Source organism: Hemitrygon akajei, chromosome 22 (assembly GCF_048418815.1).
Source record: "Hemitrygon akajei chromosome 22, sHemAka1.3, whole genome shotgun sequence".
In the NCBI taxonomy this organism is placed as follows: domain Eukaryota; kingdom Metazoa; phylum Chordata; class Chondrichthyes; order Myliobatiformes; family Dasyatidae; genus Hemitrygon; species Hemitrygon akajei.
The window spans coordinates 46,254,186-46,273,025 of record NC_133145.1 but is presented as its reverse complement, the minus strand read 5'-3'; the positions used below and the strand labels follow the sequence as shown (position 1 = coordinate 46,273,025).

Genomic DNA, 18,840 nt, shown 5'->3' with positions numbered 1-18,840 from the left:
GATTTATTTCAAGGTCAACGTTGGCTCTTTAAGGAAGAAGGTTGCCGATATAGAATCATAGAACCATAGAACATTAGAGCACAGAAACAGGCCTTTTGGCCCTTCTTGGCTGTGCCGAACCATTTTTCTGCCTAGTCCCACTGACCTGCACCTGGACCATATCCCTCCATACCCCTCTCATCCATGTACCTGTCCAAGTTTTTCTTAAATGTCAAAAGTGAGCCCGCATTCACCACTTCATCTGGCAGCTCATTCCACACTCCCACTGATGTGGGAAATGATCAGTGTATTCCAGAGGGATGTTGGATGGGTGGAGGTTTAGGAGACTGATGTGGAGCAGCTAGTGCAAGATCTCTTGATGGGTTTTCTTGATGTTTAGATCAAGTCCCAGGAGCTTGTAGAAAGCACAAGCATCCACTGTACACTGCAGATCCCCCACAGAGAGAGCTATGATGGTGTCGTCTGCAAATTGGAGCTCCACAATGGAAGTAGTTGACACCTTGCTGTTTGCCTTGAATCTGTTAAGGTGAAGAACAGTTGCAGTGAAAACAGCAATCATAGTTGGGGCAATGATGCACCCTGTTGGACCTTGGAAGGTGCAGTTTCAGAGCCGCTGTTGCTGATGACTGTTGCACTCGTATCATTGTGTAAGAGCTACAGGATCCTCAGTTATTTCTCTAGGCACTCGGCTTTAGCCAGTACTTGCCAAAGGGCAGGACGATTTACAGAGTCAAATGCTTTTGTAAGGTCAATGAAGGCCATACAAAGTGGGAGATTTTGTTCTCAGGCTTTCTCCTGCAATTTGCTGTAAAAATCATGTCAGATGTTCCTCTGGCTGGACAGAAGCCACACTGAGACTCAGGCAGGAGATCCCATAAAATTTGGGTGAGTACCTTTCCTGTTGTAGAGAGGAGGGAGGTGCCTCTATAGTTTCAGTCGTCTCCAAACAGGCTTACACCTTTGTTTCTCCAAACCAGGGTGTGAAGCACAGTAGTACACATCACACACTTGGCATTCGATAACTTGAGAAGGTAAGGATAAAATCTACAGATAATCACACGTAAATAACAAACTGAAGTGCATTAATATTAAATACTGTAAAGTATGGAACAGATTAACCAGTGACACTGAATACAATGGGGCAGGGAGTTCAGGAGCTTCATGGCCTTCTGTTAAGTTAGTGATAATTTGATTTGACTTTCTGTGGTACTAAATTGCCTATGTTGTGAGCAAGCATTCATTATCTATGTAAACATTATACCTGAAAATTTTGTTCGCTAATAATATCTGTTTGCTGCCCACCTGAATGCCACCTCAATCATTTAGTCTTGGACCACCTGAAGTTTTACTTTTTAATCCAATGTTTGTGAGAAGCCCATCCATAAGAATTGCCCCAAATGCCCAATTTAGTGAAGCAAAATTGCACCATTCACTCTTCTGAACTTTTTCTCTGTTGATTTGTTGGTCTGAAATTTGATTACACCTCTCCCAGCAATGACAAACTACCTAGTAAATTTCCGTTGGTAAGTTTAGTGAAGCATTCAAACAAGGACGTCCCTTTAGAACAGAGACGAGGAGGAATTTCTTTAGCCAAAGGGCAGTGAATCTGTGAATTCATTGCCACAGACGGCTGTGGCGGCCAAGTCAATGGGGATTTTTGAAGCAGAGATTGATAGGTTCTTGATTAGTCAGGGTGTCAAAGGTTACAGGGAGAAGGCAGGAGAATGGGGTTGAGAGGGTTAATTAATCGGCCATGACAGAATGGTGGAGAGAGTCGATGGGCCAAATGGCCTAATTCTGCTTCAATGTCTTATGGTACAAATGTTTTATAGTTCGCTACAGCCCCAGTGCAAGTGGTGTCTAGACACTTGCTTCATATCATTAGAAGTGATCTTTATTAGCTCTCAGAAGTGAAACTTTTATTTCTTATGTTAAAGCTGAAATTTTGTATGCAAGCTTTGTCAGGGCCAACACAAGAGATTCTGCAATTGCTGGAAATCCAGAATAACATACACAAAAATGTAGGAGGAACTCAGAAGGTCGGGCAGCATCTATGGAAAAAAAATAAAGAGTTGGCATTTTGGGCAGAGACCCTTCATCAGGACTGGGAAAGAAAGGGGAAAGTTTCCCCAGTATTCCGTGTGTCTTCACTCTAAAACAGGATTTCCTTTCTCTGAAACATTTAATCCATAAGCGCAGTTCCCATTTTGAAGATTCTGTTTATTATTACAAATACTGTTCTTTTGGCAGTTTAATTCCATATGCACATTGGTTGCCTGTCAGTATTTGTGTAGTTTTTCATTGATTCTATTGTATTTCTACATTCCACTGTGAATGCCTGCGAGAATAAAGTCCTAACCTATTCAACCTTTCCCTATTAATGTAACTATATAATTGAGCGCCACAGTAGCATAACGGTTAGCACGACACTATTACAGCCCGGGGCATTTCGGAGTCTGGAGTTCAATCCTGGCACCGTTCTGTTGCGAGTCTCTGTACATCTTCCCTGTGGAATGTACGGATTTTCTCCAAGTCCTTCGCTTGCCTTCCACAGTCCAAGGACGTACCGGTAGGTAAATTTGTCATTGTAAATTGTCCCATGATTAAGTTAGGGTTAATCCAGTTTGTCAGGGGTTGCTGAGACAAAGTGACTCGAAGGTCCAAGAGAGCTTACTCCATCCACACTGTGTCTCAATAAATAACTAAAGTTAATCTCAGGGCAGTAACCATATATCTTGATAATAAATTTACTTTGAAATTTGAACATATGTAGCTTTAAACCATTCATAACCAATTAGGTCCAAAGCTAAGTTATAGGGTTGTGTCAGTTAAGGTGGCTAACCACAACTCTTTTTCTTTATTATTTTTACAGAAAAGTACCGTGGACCTAGTCTAAGGAAATAGTAGCTCTGTACTGAAAGCATGGTTAAATGTTGTATTTGTTATTATTTATAGCCTCTTGATAAATTTGTTCCTAAAATGGAGATGAGGTATGGTGGGATTCCCTGAGCAAAAGATCTCTGAAAAGGAAAGAGATTTTTTTCTGAAATCCCCTGCAAGTGTAAATTGTTAAACAACCATTTCCATAAACAGATTGAAAGCAGGGCCTTTATTCTGTGCAGTACATGGGGTAGTACTGACTGGGTCTAACATTCAGACATCATAATAAATTGATTATCAGAGAATGTGTGAGGCGACCACAATATCTCCTATTACATAAGCCAGCAGAAAATATTGCACAGTAGCCCCATTCATATAGACTCCTGGATTTAATTACAAGTAAAATGATACCTTGAGGCAAAAAAAATTGTTCAACATTATCATCAATTTTTCATTATTTAATAGCGGGTACATTTGTTAGATTGATCCATCCACACAAACTAGCTCCTGCCTGTGCTTTTTGTATGTGTTCAACACATTTCTTTCAGAAGGCCTAAAAATACTGAGGGTAGAGTCACAATTGTTGTATTAGTATTTCTCCAGTGATAGATCTGGGGTGAAAGTGCACCAGAGCAGAGAGAGAGAGAGAGATGCCACTGTGATCTAGACTTTGCTGATGTGTGGGGATATACCTATCCCTGCTAATAGCCACACAGTGTTTGCAGAGGAGCGTGGATATTGGGGAGAGGTGGATGTGGAACTGGCAATTCTTTAAACCACTGCCTCTCTTTCCAAAGGCAGCAGACCGTCTTCCTAGCTATTGAGAATCAAAAAAAAACTGCAGATGCCAGAAGCCTGAAATAAAATCAGAAGACACTGGAAGCAGGCAACAGGTCAGGAAACATCTGTGGAAAGAAAATTGGATAATATTTCAGATCTGAGACCCTTTGTCACAACTAGGGAAGAGAGAGGCAAGTTTGCTTCTATGTTGCTTCCTTTAAAATGTTTTAAAGGAATTCCTCCCCTTGCCTGAACCTGGTCATTGGTGATACTAACTTGAATCTGCAAAACAGAATCTCCTGATTTATAAATGAGTGTCTTCTAATGGGAAGCAAAAGCTCTATTCTCACCAAGTATATTGGGTCCGGAGCAGAATGAACGCATCCAAACAGCAACAGGGTTGCCAGCCAGTCAATTTGCCTAAAAGTAATGTAAGAACAGATGTGAATTTTTTGAGCCTTTGTTCCACTTTTGGGATTCTGGATCATTCCTGTCCAATGTGGTGACTCATGCAAAAATACCGCAAGCACATCACTGAGGCTTTTGAAAATATTCCTATGAAGTTGAAACAAATTTTCTGAAGATTGTATGCATCAACTAATTCAGTTTAAGTAACTCAGAGACATTGATGCATACAGTAAATCTAAATTGATAATAAATATCTATTTACTTAGCAATAAAGACAAGAGATTTTGTGGATGCTGGAAATCCAGAGTAACACATACAAAATGCTGGAGGATCTCAGCAGGTCAGGCAGCATCTATGGAAAAGAATAAAGAGTCGACATTTTGGGTCAAGACCCTTCACTAAGTCCTGATGAAGGAGTTTGTATCAAAATATTGACTCTTTATTCCTTTCCATGACCTGCTGAGTTCCTCCAACATTTAGTATGTGTTACTCTATTTACCTAGTAACTAAAGGAGTAAAAAATATATAGGGAAATAGGAGCTGGTTTTGAAACTGACTGACTGTTACTAAGAAAATTAGGAAACACAATCGTTATTGTAGGTATGCAGTGAGAAAATGCTAGAAACACTCAGGTAGTCAGCCAGCATCTGTGGAAAGGAAAATTAAGATAATATCTCAAGTCAAAGACCCATTATCAGAAAACTGAAAAGGAAAGAAACCAAACAGAGAAATTTGTGAGGGATGGATCGTGTCGTGACTCTGCCATTGGAACTCTGGATCACTTCCATTCTGTGGAAAACACATGGGAAATGACCACATGTATGTCATTGAGGTTTTAGAATATTCCCATGAAATTGAAAGAAATTTTCTGAAGATGGAATGCCTCTCTTAGTAACAATGGCATTCTGAGGTTTGAAAGCATGCTATAATATTAGTTTCCCAGTGAAGTGAGTTAAAAAGCATCACTGGGTGACTTTTTATGTGCACCATTCTCCGTAAACTCTAGAGACCGTTGTGCATGAAAATATCCCGATCCGCAGTTTCTCAGATACTCAAACCAACAATCATTTCTGGCACAAATGATCATTTCACTGTCAAAGTCACTTAGTTTTCTTCCTCGCTCTGATGTTTGGTCTCTTGACCATGCCTGCATGCTTTAATGCATTGAGTTGCCAGCACATGATTGGCTGATTTGATAACTGCACTAATGAGCAGATGTACAGGTGTACCTAATAAAGTGGCCACTGTATATCAAAGTTGAAAGTCCAAAGTAAAATTTATTATCAGAGTATATGCATATCAACACATACAACCCTGAGATGCTTTTTTTCTACGGGCATACTTAGCAGGATGCAGAGGGAAGGAAAGCTCGTGTTAACGGAAGAGGGAGACAGAAACGTATAGTTGTCAAGAGACACGGAGATTCAGTTGGAATTTGTGTTGCAATGATAATCTGGAAGCACCCTGTGATTGTTTGTCCTGGTACAGAATAGTCTGAACTCATGATAATGATTTCAGTGTCCAGGCAACCTTAACTGCACTATTTATTTTCTTTGCACAGACCATGAGTCCAATTTTGAAAGCGGTTTGGCACTGGCAGAGTCCAGCTGGCATGGATTAAAGCCACATATGCTGGCAAACTCTCAAGGCGAGATGTTTATATTCAGTCTGCCGGTGGAAGTCATGCCACAGGTTTTTAAGAGCTTATTTGAGGCTGTGACAGGTGAGAATGAGTACCTTTTCAGGCTCAGCTTTGGAGGTTCTGGTCAGTAAGATGGAGAAGAGAGTGAGCCTCTTTCTACAGGACCCGAGAATCCCCTGTACAGTTAGCCGAGCGGCAGGGTGGAGGACACTGGAACTACTGCCAAAGTGTGAGTGTCGAGGTCATTGAAAGCAGTGATAAGCTCATACCTAATTATCCTTCCACATCACATCTACCTTCATCACTTGATCTCTTTCCGTTTGCAAGATACCAATGGTACAAGTGCATATGACTCCCCTTCAACACACAGCTAAACCATGTGCCTTAAAAAGATTAACTTTCTTTTCCACACCAAAATATCGAAACTGTGTGCCTTAAAAAGATTAACTTTCTTTTCCACACCAAAATATCGAAACATATAATGATAATTTCTGTGCCAACGACCAACAAAGTCTCAGGGTGAGCTGGGGGCAGCCCGCAAGTATTGCCATGCTTCCAATACAGCATGCCCACAACTTACTATTCTTAACCCTAACCTCCATCTTTGGAACATGGAGCACCCAGTGGAAACCTGCATGGTCACGGGAGAATGTACCAATTCCTTACAGATGGCAGTGGGAATCAAACCTTGATCAGTGATCGCTGGCGCTGTAAAGCGATTTTGCTAACCACTACGTTGCCTTGCCTTTCTCCTTTAAGGTGCCCTAGAACACCTACCTGTCTATGCGCTGCTAGATGAGCAACAAGATAGAGATACCTGCTGTTTTTTATTGGCTTACCTCCATTATGTCCTGTCTAAGTTTAGAGAAAATACAAAGTCGGACATTTGATACTTCCTTTAAATTTGAAGGAAACTGGCGACCTTTTATTCAATCTTTTCATATGGTTTGATTTAATGCTCTTCCAGTTACTTTCTCGAAACTTTAGATATGATCAGAAGGTTTCTCTCTTTTCCTGATTTTACTCTCAGTATGAGCTGCCCAGTCCTTTTTTTCTCTCTTTTTGTTTTTTTTTGTTTAGTGGTTTTTTTTTTACAATTTTATACAATTTTTTGTACAACTTTTATACAATTATAAAAGTTTCTTCATCTTTTTTCTTCTTTTCATGGAATGATAAGAGGAGAATTGATTATCTTATTTTTATTATATACTATTAGATTAATACTATGTATGATCTTGATACTGTTTATTTTACCTTTTATATGAATTGTTATCGATATAGGTATTTGAGATCATTCTCTTCTTATTTATACATATGTACTTTTTTAATTAATAAAAAGATTGATAAAGATAGAGGTAAATTTGACACACACACACACACACACACACACACACACACACACACACACACACACACACACACACACACACACACACACACACACACACACACACACACACACACACACACACACACACACACACACACACACCACCACCACCACCACCACCAACTGACATGTTGGCTCTAGATGTAAGTGGGGTAGTTTAGAGTTTCTTTCTGCATATGGGGAGTCATTGGCCATGACCAGCTTGCAATCGGGGCAGGGAGGCAAGGGTACCCTAAAGCTTTATTGTACATAGATTTTGCTGCTAATAATTTTGATGAAAATGTCTATAGCTAAAGCTGGATGGGTGTACAGTACAGGAAAATGTCTGGAAGGAAAAGGACATGGCTAAAAATAATATTTGAGAAATCCAAGCTTTAACCACACCATTCCCCAAGACTTAAGAAAATTTTACCACATCTGACAATAATAAATACACATTTCTCACCAGGTTGTTCTTTTTCTGATCAATCACTAACAGCCCTGGAAGCAAATGAGAATTCCTCCAAAGGAGGATGCTGCTTAAGGAGATAATTTGCATTGCTCCTTACAAGTTCAGCTTGGCAGTGTTGGAATGCAACAAGTGCTGCGACTCTGAAAAGGGTTTTAAACACACAAGAGACAATCCAGTGTAACACACACAAAATGCTGGAGGAACTCAGCAGGTCAGGCAGCATCTCGGGAAGTTAGAGAAATCACTGATGAGGCCAATCTCTGGTTGGAGGAGCAACACCTCATATTCCATTTGGGTAGCCTCCAGCTTGATGGAATGAACATTGATTTCTCAAACTTACGGTGATTTTTCTCCCCTTCTGTCTTCTATCACTCCCTATTCTGGCTCCCCTCTGTCCCATCTCTTCTCCTCACCTCCTTCTGGTACCCGTCCTCCTTCCCTTCTTCCATGGTCCACTCTCCTCTCCTATCAGATTCGTTCACCTTTACCACCTATCGCCTCTCATCTTCTCACTTTGTCACCCCCTCCTCCACCCACCTACCTACCCCCTCACCTGACCTCACCTATCATCTTCGAGCTTGTAGTTCTTCCCCTCCGCCCAGCTGGGCTTTCCCACCCGTCCCCTTCCATTCCGGTCCTGATGAAGACTCTTCATTGCTTTCCATAGCTGTTTGCTTACCTGCTGAGTTTCTCCTGCATTTTATATGGTACTCTGAAAAGAGTTGTTCACTCTGCACACCTTCGGAATGCAGACAACGTATTGTTCCATTCAATTTACCAGACTTTGAAAGTCATGCGCAGATTATTCACTCTGCAAACTGAAAGCAAATTGGCCACAGTAAAGCCAAAAGAATTGTGGGAGCAGAGGGGATTGAGCCCAATGCCTTTGCATGAATTTATCTGCATTTGGCTACAAAATACCAAAGAGTTTATTAATTGTCAAAAAATGCACATCAGATCCTTGGTCATTTCCAATAAATGATTCTCATGCAATAAGAGGACCAACCCAATGTCAGATCAGCAACTGCTTGCATTCCCTGAGATGAGGTTTATTATTGATGAAAATCAAAAACTTTAGGTGCTAGGTAGCTGAGATAAAAATGAACAGAAAATGCGAGCAGGTTAGGCAGATCTGTGGAATGAGAAACAGAGTCAGGGTTTCATCAGTACAGATAAATATTCTTTGACTTGAAATATTAACTCTGACAGTGTCAGACCTGCAGAAAGTGTCCACCATTCTCTGAATCTGTTATTCATAGTTATTGTACGTAGAAGCTATTACTTGAGGAGACCCATACAGATTGGTATTAGGGTTACTGATCTTCACAATCTATTAGATACCAGGGTAAAGGTGTTTGGGAAAGAGTCTGCCTGTTCATGGATGATAAAGTAATTTGCGGTAATTATAAAATCTTGGATGAGAAAATGATAATGTCAGATTATATCTGTCTGTGATGAAGCAACAAGCCATGTCTTCCAGATTGTATTTTATGTTACAGGAGCCCATGAGGCAAGGCAAACTCCACATACTCATACACCTTGCAGCTCTTCAAGTTAACCCAGTTTAACAAGAAAGAGCCTTATATACATATATAACATATGTATGTATTATAAATTAAATAAGCAGTGCAAAAAGAGAGAAAAATAATGAGGTAGTGTTCATGGGTTGGTTCATTGTCCATTCAGAAATCTACTGGTAAGAAATGTAGAGGATAAGGTGCAATAACACAACATTGTGATGCTCTTCAACAAATCCTTATTCAGAATGCATTTCCTGTTTTGATCTCATCACAAGCTGGATGTTATGGAGACTCTGGATAATATTGATAGGAAGATAGCTAGAATAACATTTAGTTCATGAACAATCAAAAACAAAATTAGCTTGGATAGTCTTATCTTTTAACTCTGGAGAAGTGTGGATATTTAATTTATGCTTTTAAATACAGACAAGCGATCAGGCTGTCCCGGTAGGTAGATTATTTGAGTTGTTCTGGTTGGTGAAGGTTTACAAACTGCATTAAGATACAACCAGGTTGGGTTGAGAAGGCTTCCCTTCTCATTGCAGACCAAAGCTTTGAGCAGAAGTTGCTAATTACCTATAAAATAGAGATTAGCTGCACAAATTCAAAGAGGAGCTGGGAAAGTTCTTAGTTGTGACTGATATCATTTCCCTCAGAAGATAGATACAATACAGAGATCTGTTCCTACTGTCGCCATGATGTCCTCAAGCTCCATTAGATTATCAGAGAACCAGAGAAAATTTTACAAGAATGTTGTTTCTCCCTGTGACTTTCTGATCTGACATTACAATGTTGCTGAGGTTTGGAGAAGACTGTGATTCATGATACTTAGCTTCAACATACAGAAAGTTTCAGTGGGCCAGTGAATTTTGCTTTTGTATCATATGTTTGCAGCACCAAACTTTTTGACTTGTGTTAACTTATAGATGGGCAAAGTTCATGTTCATTGATTCATTTGTTAGGTATCAGTTTCCTCTCTTTCCCTTTATTTCCTTCCCTGTTGAGTTCTAAATGTTAAATCACAACACCACCCACCCTCATGCTTAAGTTTAAAGTAGATTCTGCTATCAAGAGTCACTATATACAACCGTGAGATTTATTTTCCTGGGGCATACTCAGCAAATCTACAGAGCAGTAACTATAACATGATCAGAGTGCAGAGGACAAAATACTGTGCAAAAATGTAAATAGAAATAAATAGAAATAAAGAGAAAATGACATATTAAAATAAAGAGTCCTTAAGTGAGATCATTGGTTGTGGGAACATTTCAATGGTAGGACAAGTCAGTGTAGTCATCCCCTTTTATTCTAGCGTCTGATGGTTGAGGGGTAGTAACTGTTCTTGAACATGGTGGTGCAAGTCCTGAGGCTCTTCTACATTCTACCTGATGGAAGCAGTGAGAAGAGAGCATGGCCTGGGTGGTGAGGATCTTTGATGATGGATGCTGTTTTTCTATGGCAACGTTTCATGTAGATGTGCTCAATGGTTGGGAGGGCTTTACCCGTGACGTACTGGGCCAAATCCGCAACCTTTGGTAGGATTTTCCTTTCAAAGACATTTGAAATACCCAGACTGTGATGCAGCCAGTCAATCCACTCTCCAATACACACCTATGGAAGTTTGTCAAAGTTTTAAATGTCATGCTGAATCTTCGCAACTCCTAAGGATGTAGAGGCACTGCTGTGCTTTCTCCATAAATGTACTTATGTGCTGGATCTGGGATAGATCCTCTGAAATCATAAAACTAAAGAATTTAAAGTTGCTGACCCTATCCAGCTCTGATCCCCCAATGAGGACTGGCTCATGGACCTCTGGTTATAAGACCATAAGACATAATTAGGCCATTCAACCCATCGGGTCTGCTCTGCCATTCCATCACGGCTGATCCTGGAACCCACTCAATCCCCCAAACACCTGCCTTCTTGCTATATCCTTTGATACCCTGAGCAATCAGGAAACGATCAACTTTTGCCTGAAATATATGCATGGTCTTGGTCTCCATCTCCTGAAGTCTATAATCAGTGCCTTGGTCTTGCTGACATTGAGTGTGAAACATAGAAACATAGAAAACCTTCAACACAATACAGGGCTTTCGGCCCACAATGCTGTTCTGAACATGTACTTACTTTAGAAATAACCTAGGGTTACCCATAGCCCTCTATTTTTCTAAGCTCTACATACCTATCCAGGAGTTTCTTAAAATACCCTATTGTATCCACCTCCACCACCGTCGCTGGCAGCCCATTCCATGCACTCACCACTCTCTGTGTAAAAAACTTACCCCTGACATCTCTCTGTACCTACTTCCAAGCACCTTAAACCTGTGCCCTCTCGTGTTACCCATGCGTTTGTTCTTATGACAATACTCAGCCAGATTTTCAATCTCCTTCCTATACGCTGATTCATCACCCCCTTTGATTCGGCCCATAATAGTGGTGTCATCAGCAAACTTGAATATAGCACTGGAGCTGGGCTTAGCCGCACAGTCATAGATATAGAGCGGATAGAGCAGGGGTTTAAGCACACAGCTCTGTGGTGTACCTGTGTGATGGAGACCGTGGAGGAGATGTTAACCATATATAACAATCACAGCACGGAAACAGGCCATTCCGGCCCTCCTAGTCCGTGCCGAACTCTTAATCTCACCTAGTCCCACCTACCCGCACTCAGCCCATAACCCTCCACTCCTTTCCTGTCCATATACCTATCCAATTTTACCTTAAATGACACAACTGAACTGGCCTCTACTACTTCTACAGGAAGCTCATTCCACACAGCTATCACTCTCTGAGTAAAGAAATATCCCCTCGTGTTTCCCTTAAACTTTTGCCCCCTAACTCTCAAATCATGTCCTCTCGTTTGAATCTCCCCTACTCTCAATGGAAACAGCCTATTCACGTCAACTCTATCTATCCCTCTCAACATTTTGTTGAGAGATGTTGTTGCCCAATGCCTCTCCATGTTTAGCAATTATTCTATCTTTGGATTTGTAACGCGTTCTTTCTCTTGAACAGGATATGCCAAAAGACGTGGACAAAGAGGAAGGTCTCCCAGATGATGTCCTGAAGATGATTGCTCAAGCAAATATCCAAAGTATCAGTGATTTGGAAAACCTCCTGGGCGTCAAGGCCAAAGGCAGTGGTTTGTAGAAATATTGCTAATAATATTAACACGGACGATTGCAGAACTGAGAGAATCGGGGTCAGGTTTAATATTACTGGCATTTGTTGAGAAATTTGTTCTTTAGCAGCAGCAGTACAGTGCATAAAACTATAAATAACAGTAAGATACATATATATCTTATTGTAATTTATACTTGTATATCTTCATTATGTATATTTACCTTCCCGATAGAGTGGAGATACGCCTCTACCAAATGAGGTGTAAGGCCCTACTTTCCTCCGTTAACCTGCAGGTTACTCATGGGCAAGGTGTAGCACGTGGTTAGTCCCCCTCGATTAGGGTCATGTGAAGCCGTGGGAGCAGGTAGTGGATCATCGTACGAGCAGCTGGTGCACCGCTGTCACCAGGCAAACAATCTCTGAAGAGTACTGATAATGGCTGGGGTCACCCGCCTTGTAAAGACACTGCCTAGAAGAAGGCAATGGCAAACCACTTCTGTAGAAAAATTTGCCAGTAGCAATCATGGTCATGAGACCATGATCACCCGCGTCAGACAAAATGACACATGATGATGATGATGATGACTTTGGCCTTTGTAGATCAATATCTTGAGTGCATGAGTTGGGATGTTTTGTTGAAATTGCCTAAGACCTGTGGAGTACTGTGTGCAGTTTTGGTCACCTAGCTACAGGAAAGATATCAAGGTTGAAAGAGTTCAAAGATAATTAACAAGGATGTTGCTGGGACTGGAGAACCTGAGATACAGGGAAGAATTGAATAGATTAGAACTTTATTCCTAAGAGTGTAGAAGATTGAGGGGAGCTTTGATAGAAGTATACAAAATTAATAGGGGTATAGACAGGGTAAATGCAAGCAAGCTTTTTCCACTGAGCAACACACACAAAATGGCAAAATGCTGAAGGAATTCAGCATCTACGGAAAAGAATACAGTTGATGTTTCAACATTTAAGAAAAAGTTGGATTAGCACATGAATGGTTGGGGTATGGAGGTCAATGGTCCCAGTGTAAGTTGATGGGAGTTAGCAGTTTAAATGGTTCAGCATTCCCTATGGGGAGATTTTTGTGGCAAAATACAGAAGTACTTTGCCTTTCTTCTGCACAGCTGGGACCTGGCCAGACTGCCTTGAAGTCCAGTGCTGATGCCACTACACTACTGGCCAGCCCATATTAGTTACTGATAATTCCTGTAAGCAATTCAGAAGATGAGAATATTGACCTTGCTGTCGCGATGTAAGGTTGAAGGGAAGTGCGTGGTTTCATTTAAGAGTGATTTAGTTGCCTACCTAGGAAGGAAAGTGATATAAAAGGATATGTTGATAGTAGATATCAAGCTAGAGGTAGTTTCTTGGATTATAATCAGCCGTGTCAGAGCAAATAGCAGATTACAGATGACAGATTACTGTATTTTAAGCAACATACTGTAATCCATAATAAGAACATAAGACCATAAGAGCAGAACCAAGCTATTTGCTCATCGAGACTGATCGTAGCTGATTTATTTTCTCTCTCAACCCCATTCCCCTGTCTTCTCCCCGTATTACTTGAATGGTACAACTGAAGGCAACACCATCCTTCATTTGTGAGAGTGGAGCCATGGAGATCAGTAAGGACCCGCTACCAAAATGAGATTAAACCACTCAGCATCCCTGGTCCATTTGTGCGGAAAACAGTCGGCTGGAGATTGACTGGTGGGGAAAGAGTTTTGCAGAACACAGACACCAAATGTAGACCTTATTAGCAACACAGAGGAGAACTTGAGGCTTTTAAGCATTGCTGGCTGGCAGTTTGACTGTTGGTAGTTGAGAAATCTGGTGCTACTACTGGATTTATAGCTTTCCCAGTAGTTTAGAAGCAGGTGCTGTGGTTTCCTGTTTTGAATACAGTTTAGGTTCTTAGGTTTGATATCTGTGAAGGGATAAACAGCTTGGTTCTCAGAAAAGCTTATCGAGACTTTCATGCAGGAAGTAATGAGTGGCATGAAGACCAGCTACTATTTCCAAAACATTGAAATAAGGTGATAACTATTGTAATCTATGAGCACCACGGTCTGTAGGAACAATATAGAAAGGGTTGGTGGTGTTGTCAAGACAGCCATGGGAGGAGAAGCCCATTAGTAATGGGAATTGTGGATGTGATTATATTCATATAACCCATTACTTAATAGAGCAAGATGGAAGGGGGTCCAGAGGAGATTTATGAAAATGATCCTGGGAATGAGTGGGTTAATATGGCCCTGGGCCTGTACTTGCTGGAGTTTAGAAGAATGATGCAGGGGGGAGGGGTGGGAAATCTCATTGAAACCTAATGAATATTGAAAGGCTTAGATAGAGTGGACTTGGAGGATGCTTCCCATAGTTGAGGAGTCTAGGACGAGGCCACAGCCTTGGAATAGAGGAATGTCCATTTAGAACTGATATGAGGAGGAATTTCTTCAAACAGAGGGTGGTGAATCTGTGGAATTCAATGACACAGATGCCTGTGGAAGCCAAGTCATTGGGTATATTTAGTGCGAATATTGTTACTAACTTTGATTAGTAAAAGTGTCAACAGTTACAGGGAGAAGTCAGGTGAAAGGGGTTGAGAGGATGGAATGGCGCAGTGACTCAATGGGCTGAATGGCCTAATTTGTTCCTGTGTCTTATGTTCTTATGCTGTTGTACTCAGAATTCATCATGAGGAGCAGGAATTGTACAAAACAGTTAAAGTAAATTCATTCCAATAGGGGGAGTATAGATACGGTAAGTGCAAGCAGGTTTTTTCCACTGAACTAGAGGTCATAGGTTGAGGGGTGAAAGGTGAAATATTTAAGGGGAACCTGAAGGGAGCAGTGCAAGTGTTGAATGGTTTGCCAATGGGAGTGTTGGATGTAGGTTCGGTTGCAACATTCCAGAGAAGTTTGGATAGGTGCATGGATGGAAGAGGTATGGAGGGCTATTGTCCAGCTGTGAGCCGATGGGGCTAGCCAGACTAACAATTCAGTATGGACTAGTTGGGTCAAAGGGCCTGTTTCTGTGCCGTTGTGCTCTATGACACTTGGCTGGTTGCCGTCAATTACAGTATATTCTGTTTGACAGAGGTCCAAAAAAAGTGTGAATTTACACTTCCTTTAATGAATTTCTTTGACAACAAGGGTTACATGTCCTTGTCCTGGATAATGAATGAAGGTTCAAACATTGTACCACATTGTGTTGCTGGTATCAGTATTCGGCAAATCACGATCAATTTTACCTGGAGCAAATTGGGATAGTGAATATTACCAAATTTCCAACATTGAGGTAATCACAGAATTGCCCTGGGTAGGTCCCACATTAACACACATGACATCTTAATGTTCCTAATGATGTCTATCATAGTGCACTACAAACTTCATACAGCATTGACACGAAACTTCTGCAGAACCTCCACAGACAACCAGGAACACATCTTGCTTGGGTCTTATTTCAGATGTGATTAAAGGTAACACTACTGATATCAGGACAGTCCCTAAAACTTATTGAGGACGGCTCCTACACATTCCAATGTTCTCAATTGGTACTCAAAAGAACAAGTGCATTTTAGAAAATGTAAAAATTGAGATAACTGTAGGTAGCTCGGTGATCTCCGTGTAGCTCAATCCCATGGGTAGGACAAGTATGGAAACAAGTGTGAAAATAGATAGCAGAGGCACATACAGTTATAACAATATCCCAAGCAGCCATCCTCTCCGTTCCTGCAGCCTTCACTAGTCTCCACTATATGAGGCACCTGCTGTACCTAATAAAATGGCCTCTGTGTGTATATTTGTGGCCTTCTGTTGCTGTACCCCATCCATCAATGTGTTGTGCATTCAGAGATGCTCTTCTGCACATCACTGATGTGATGCGTGGTTGTCTGAGTGACTGTTGCTTGAACCAGTCTGGCCATTCTCCTCAGACCTCTCTCACAGAACTGCCGCTCACCGGTTGATTTTGGTGATCGCACTCTTCTCTGTAAACTCTGGAGACTTGTGCACCAAAGTCCCAGGAGATCAGCAGTGTCTGAGATACTCAAACCACCCCATCTGGCACCAATAATCATTCCACGGTCAAAGTCACTTAGATCACATTTCTTCCCCATTCTGAAGTTCAGTCTGAACAACAACTGATCATTTCTGCATACTTTTACGCATTGAGTGGCTGACACATAATTGGCTGATTAGATATTTGCATTAATGAGCAAGTGTACAGGTGCACCTAATAAGTAGCCACTAAGTGTATATCTTAATGGTGTGTGGCCATGTCTTTAAGGGCTGAAAACCTTAAGTATGTGCTGGACAACTGTGGTGGTATGTGCCTCAAAATGATTGTACTACTGTCAAGACCCTCAAAGAGCCTGCATCAAATTTCTAATTTCTGAGGTGGAATTCTGGTTAACGCTGTTTCACATTTGTTTTCAAGCGATAAAATAATTTTCATCTGCGGAGCTGTGGGGGTAGCATGAAGGTGTGTGCGTTTGAGGTTGGCATTGCCCACACTAATGCAGATATAACCCATTTTCCCAGCACAAGTCAACTAATAGAAGAGCACTGTAAGAAAATTCTAGAAAATGAGCGAAGACTTTTGATCTTCCATTCACTGTAGGAGGGTCACCCATGAGATTTAACAAGTAACAGCCAATGAATAAGAACAGCATGCCAGAAAAAAAATCCAGCATTTAGTAGTGCGATTCATCTACACAATAGTGAATGAAAGTGAAAACGATGCAGAAACCACCAAAATGAAGATGCTGGACTCCTGAGGAAGAATAGAGACCCTTTTGCCCATCGGGTCTGTGCCCATCCATCAAGAGCTAATTTGCAAAATCTCACTGGGGGAAATTTACAGTGATGAATTAATCAGAGCAGACCCACATGGCCAGGGGAAGAATGTGGAAAATCTGTACAGACACTTGCAGGGGTCAGAATTAAACCTAGACTCTGGAGCTGTGAGAAAGCAACTTTGTCAGCTGTGCCACTGTGCTGACCCTGGAACACTTATATTCTTCCAGAAACCATAAATGTGCATTTTCATGCAAGCCATCTTTAAAAATTGACAAACTATTTCCACAAGTAATGGCAATTTTTCCAAACAATATTGAGTCAAAACCTCTAGATATGAAAGCAAGCTGTTACATTCGTTGCACTCAATCTGAATTTGCCAAATCCCTGACATTAATATGATGCAAACTCTTACTTCCCTCTTATTTAATTTTTCTGTTTTATAACTTAAGGTTACTTGGCCACAAATGTTAAGCATATGTAGGTTATTACCTCTTGCCTCAGTGGCAACATATTACTGAAGGGGAATTCCACTCGAAAGGAGCAGCTTCCACTTGCCAAAGTTTGTGGAAGAACAACACGTTGCAGTAGGAAAACTCTACAAGGGAAACCACTCTGTGGTGAGATTGTTGACATCAACACATTGGCATGTTTATTCTCCGTAAAATTTTAAACACACCTTCCACTCACAATTAAATCCACACCATAAATCTCCTTTCCGAGACAGCTGAGGTACTTAGTTCAACATGATCAATCTTTAGAGGCGCTTAATGGAATAGACAGGGACGAGGGAGGGGTAACCCTCTGAACAGATGTGAGATCTCTAATTATTCATTATAATACATTTAAAAGGATTAAATTGAGTGCTATGTGATTTTGCATCGTGATCAGACAGGACTGTGGTGCCTGTTATCTCTCTGAGGGAGACAGGGAAATTCCATATGGGATGGAGACGTGACAGAGCAAGTCAGCGTTCTGCACTGTTTTTGATGGCAGCTTTCTTCTGAAATATGCTGATGAATAAGGATAAGCAACACATACTCAGGGTCCTTAGCATTCCCAATGATCTATCTTACAAGCTCTTTGACCTCTTACCATCAGGCAGGGGTTACCATAGCATTAGGATATGAACTGTCAGGATGGTAAACAGCTTCTTCTCCCAGGCCGTAAGCTACCTAGCTCCCTACCACCAACCAGGTCTCATCATACATCAAGCACTAGTAGCATTATACTGTTTACTTTTTAACTTAACTTTATTATTTGTTAATCTATCAGTGGTGTTATTACTTGATGTGTTATATGCACTGTGTTGTGCACCCTTGGTCTGGAGGAATGTTGTTTCATTTGTCAGTATATATGTGTACAGATGAGTGACAATAAACTTGAACTTCATAAAAATCCAGAGCTAAAATAAGTTAATTCCTTAAAAAACACAGAGTTAATTCCAACACTAGACACAATAGCCTAATAAGCCTTAATTATTTGCAATTCCACCCAGTAAATGATCATCATTTATCACTCTCACAGTACGGGAAGGGGCCTTTCTTCCCTTTGGTATATTGTGCCTCTCAGAGTGTTGTCATCAATTGAATTAACCCAGTAATTGCCTGTTCTCTCATACAAACCCTTCCACTGCCCCCAATTCTCCTGGTGTCACCTTACATTACAGCTGATTTACAATAGTTAATTAATCTGCCAGCACATATTTGGGAAACCAGGGGTGCCCAAGGGAAACCCATGTGGTAAGTGGGAGAACTTACAAACTCTGCAGGGACAGTACCCGTGATCAGATTTGAACCTGCATCCCTGGATCACTGGCAGCAGCTCCAGCCTCACCAGTGTGCTTGTCT

The 18,840-nt window shown here is 41.1% G+C and overlaps 1 protein-coding gene across 3 annotated transcripts in view; it reads left to right on the top strand.

Moving 5' to 3' along the window:
• Nucleotides 1-18,840, top strand: part of LOC140714687 (platelet-derived growth factor subunit A-like) — an 86,830-nt gene that overhangs the window by 20,925 nt on the left and 47,065 nt on the right. For all 3 annotated transcript variants that reach the window (XM_073026144.1, XM_073026145.1, XM_073026143.1), the window contains one exon: nucleotides 12,087-12,213. In XM_073026144.1, the coding sequence (XP_072882245.1) occupies nucleotides 12,087-12,213 (127 nt within the window). The remainder of the gene's footprint in view (nucleotides 1-12,086; nucleotides 12,214-18,840) is intronic.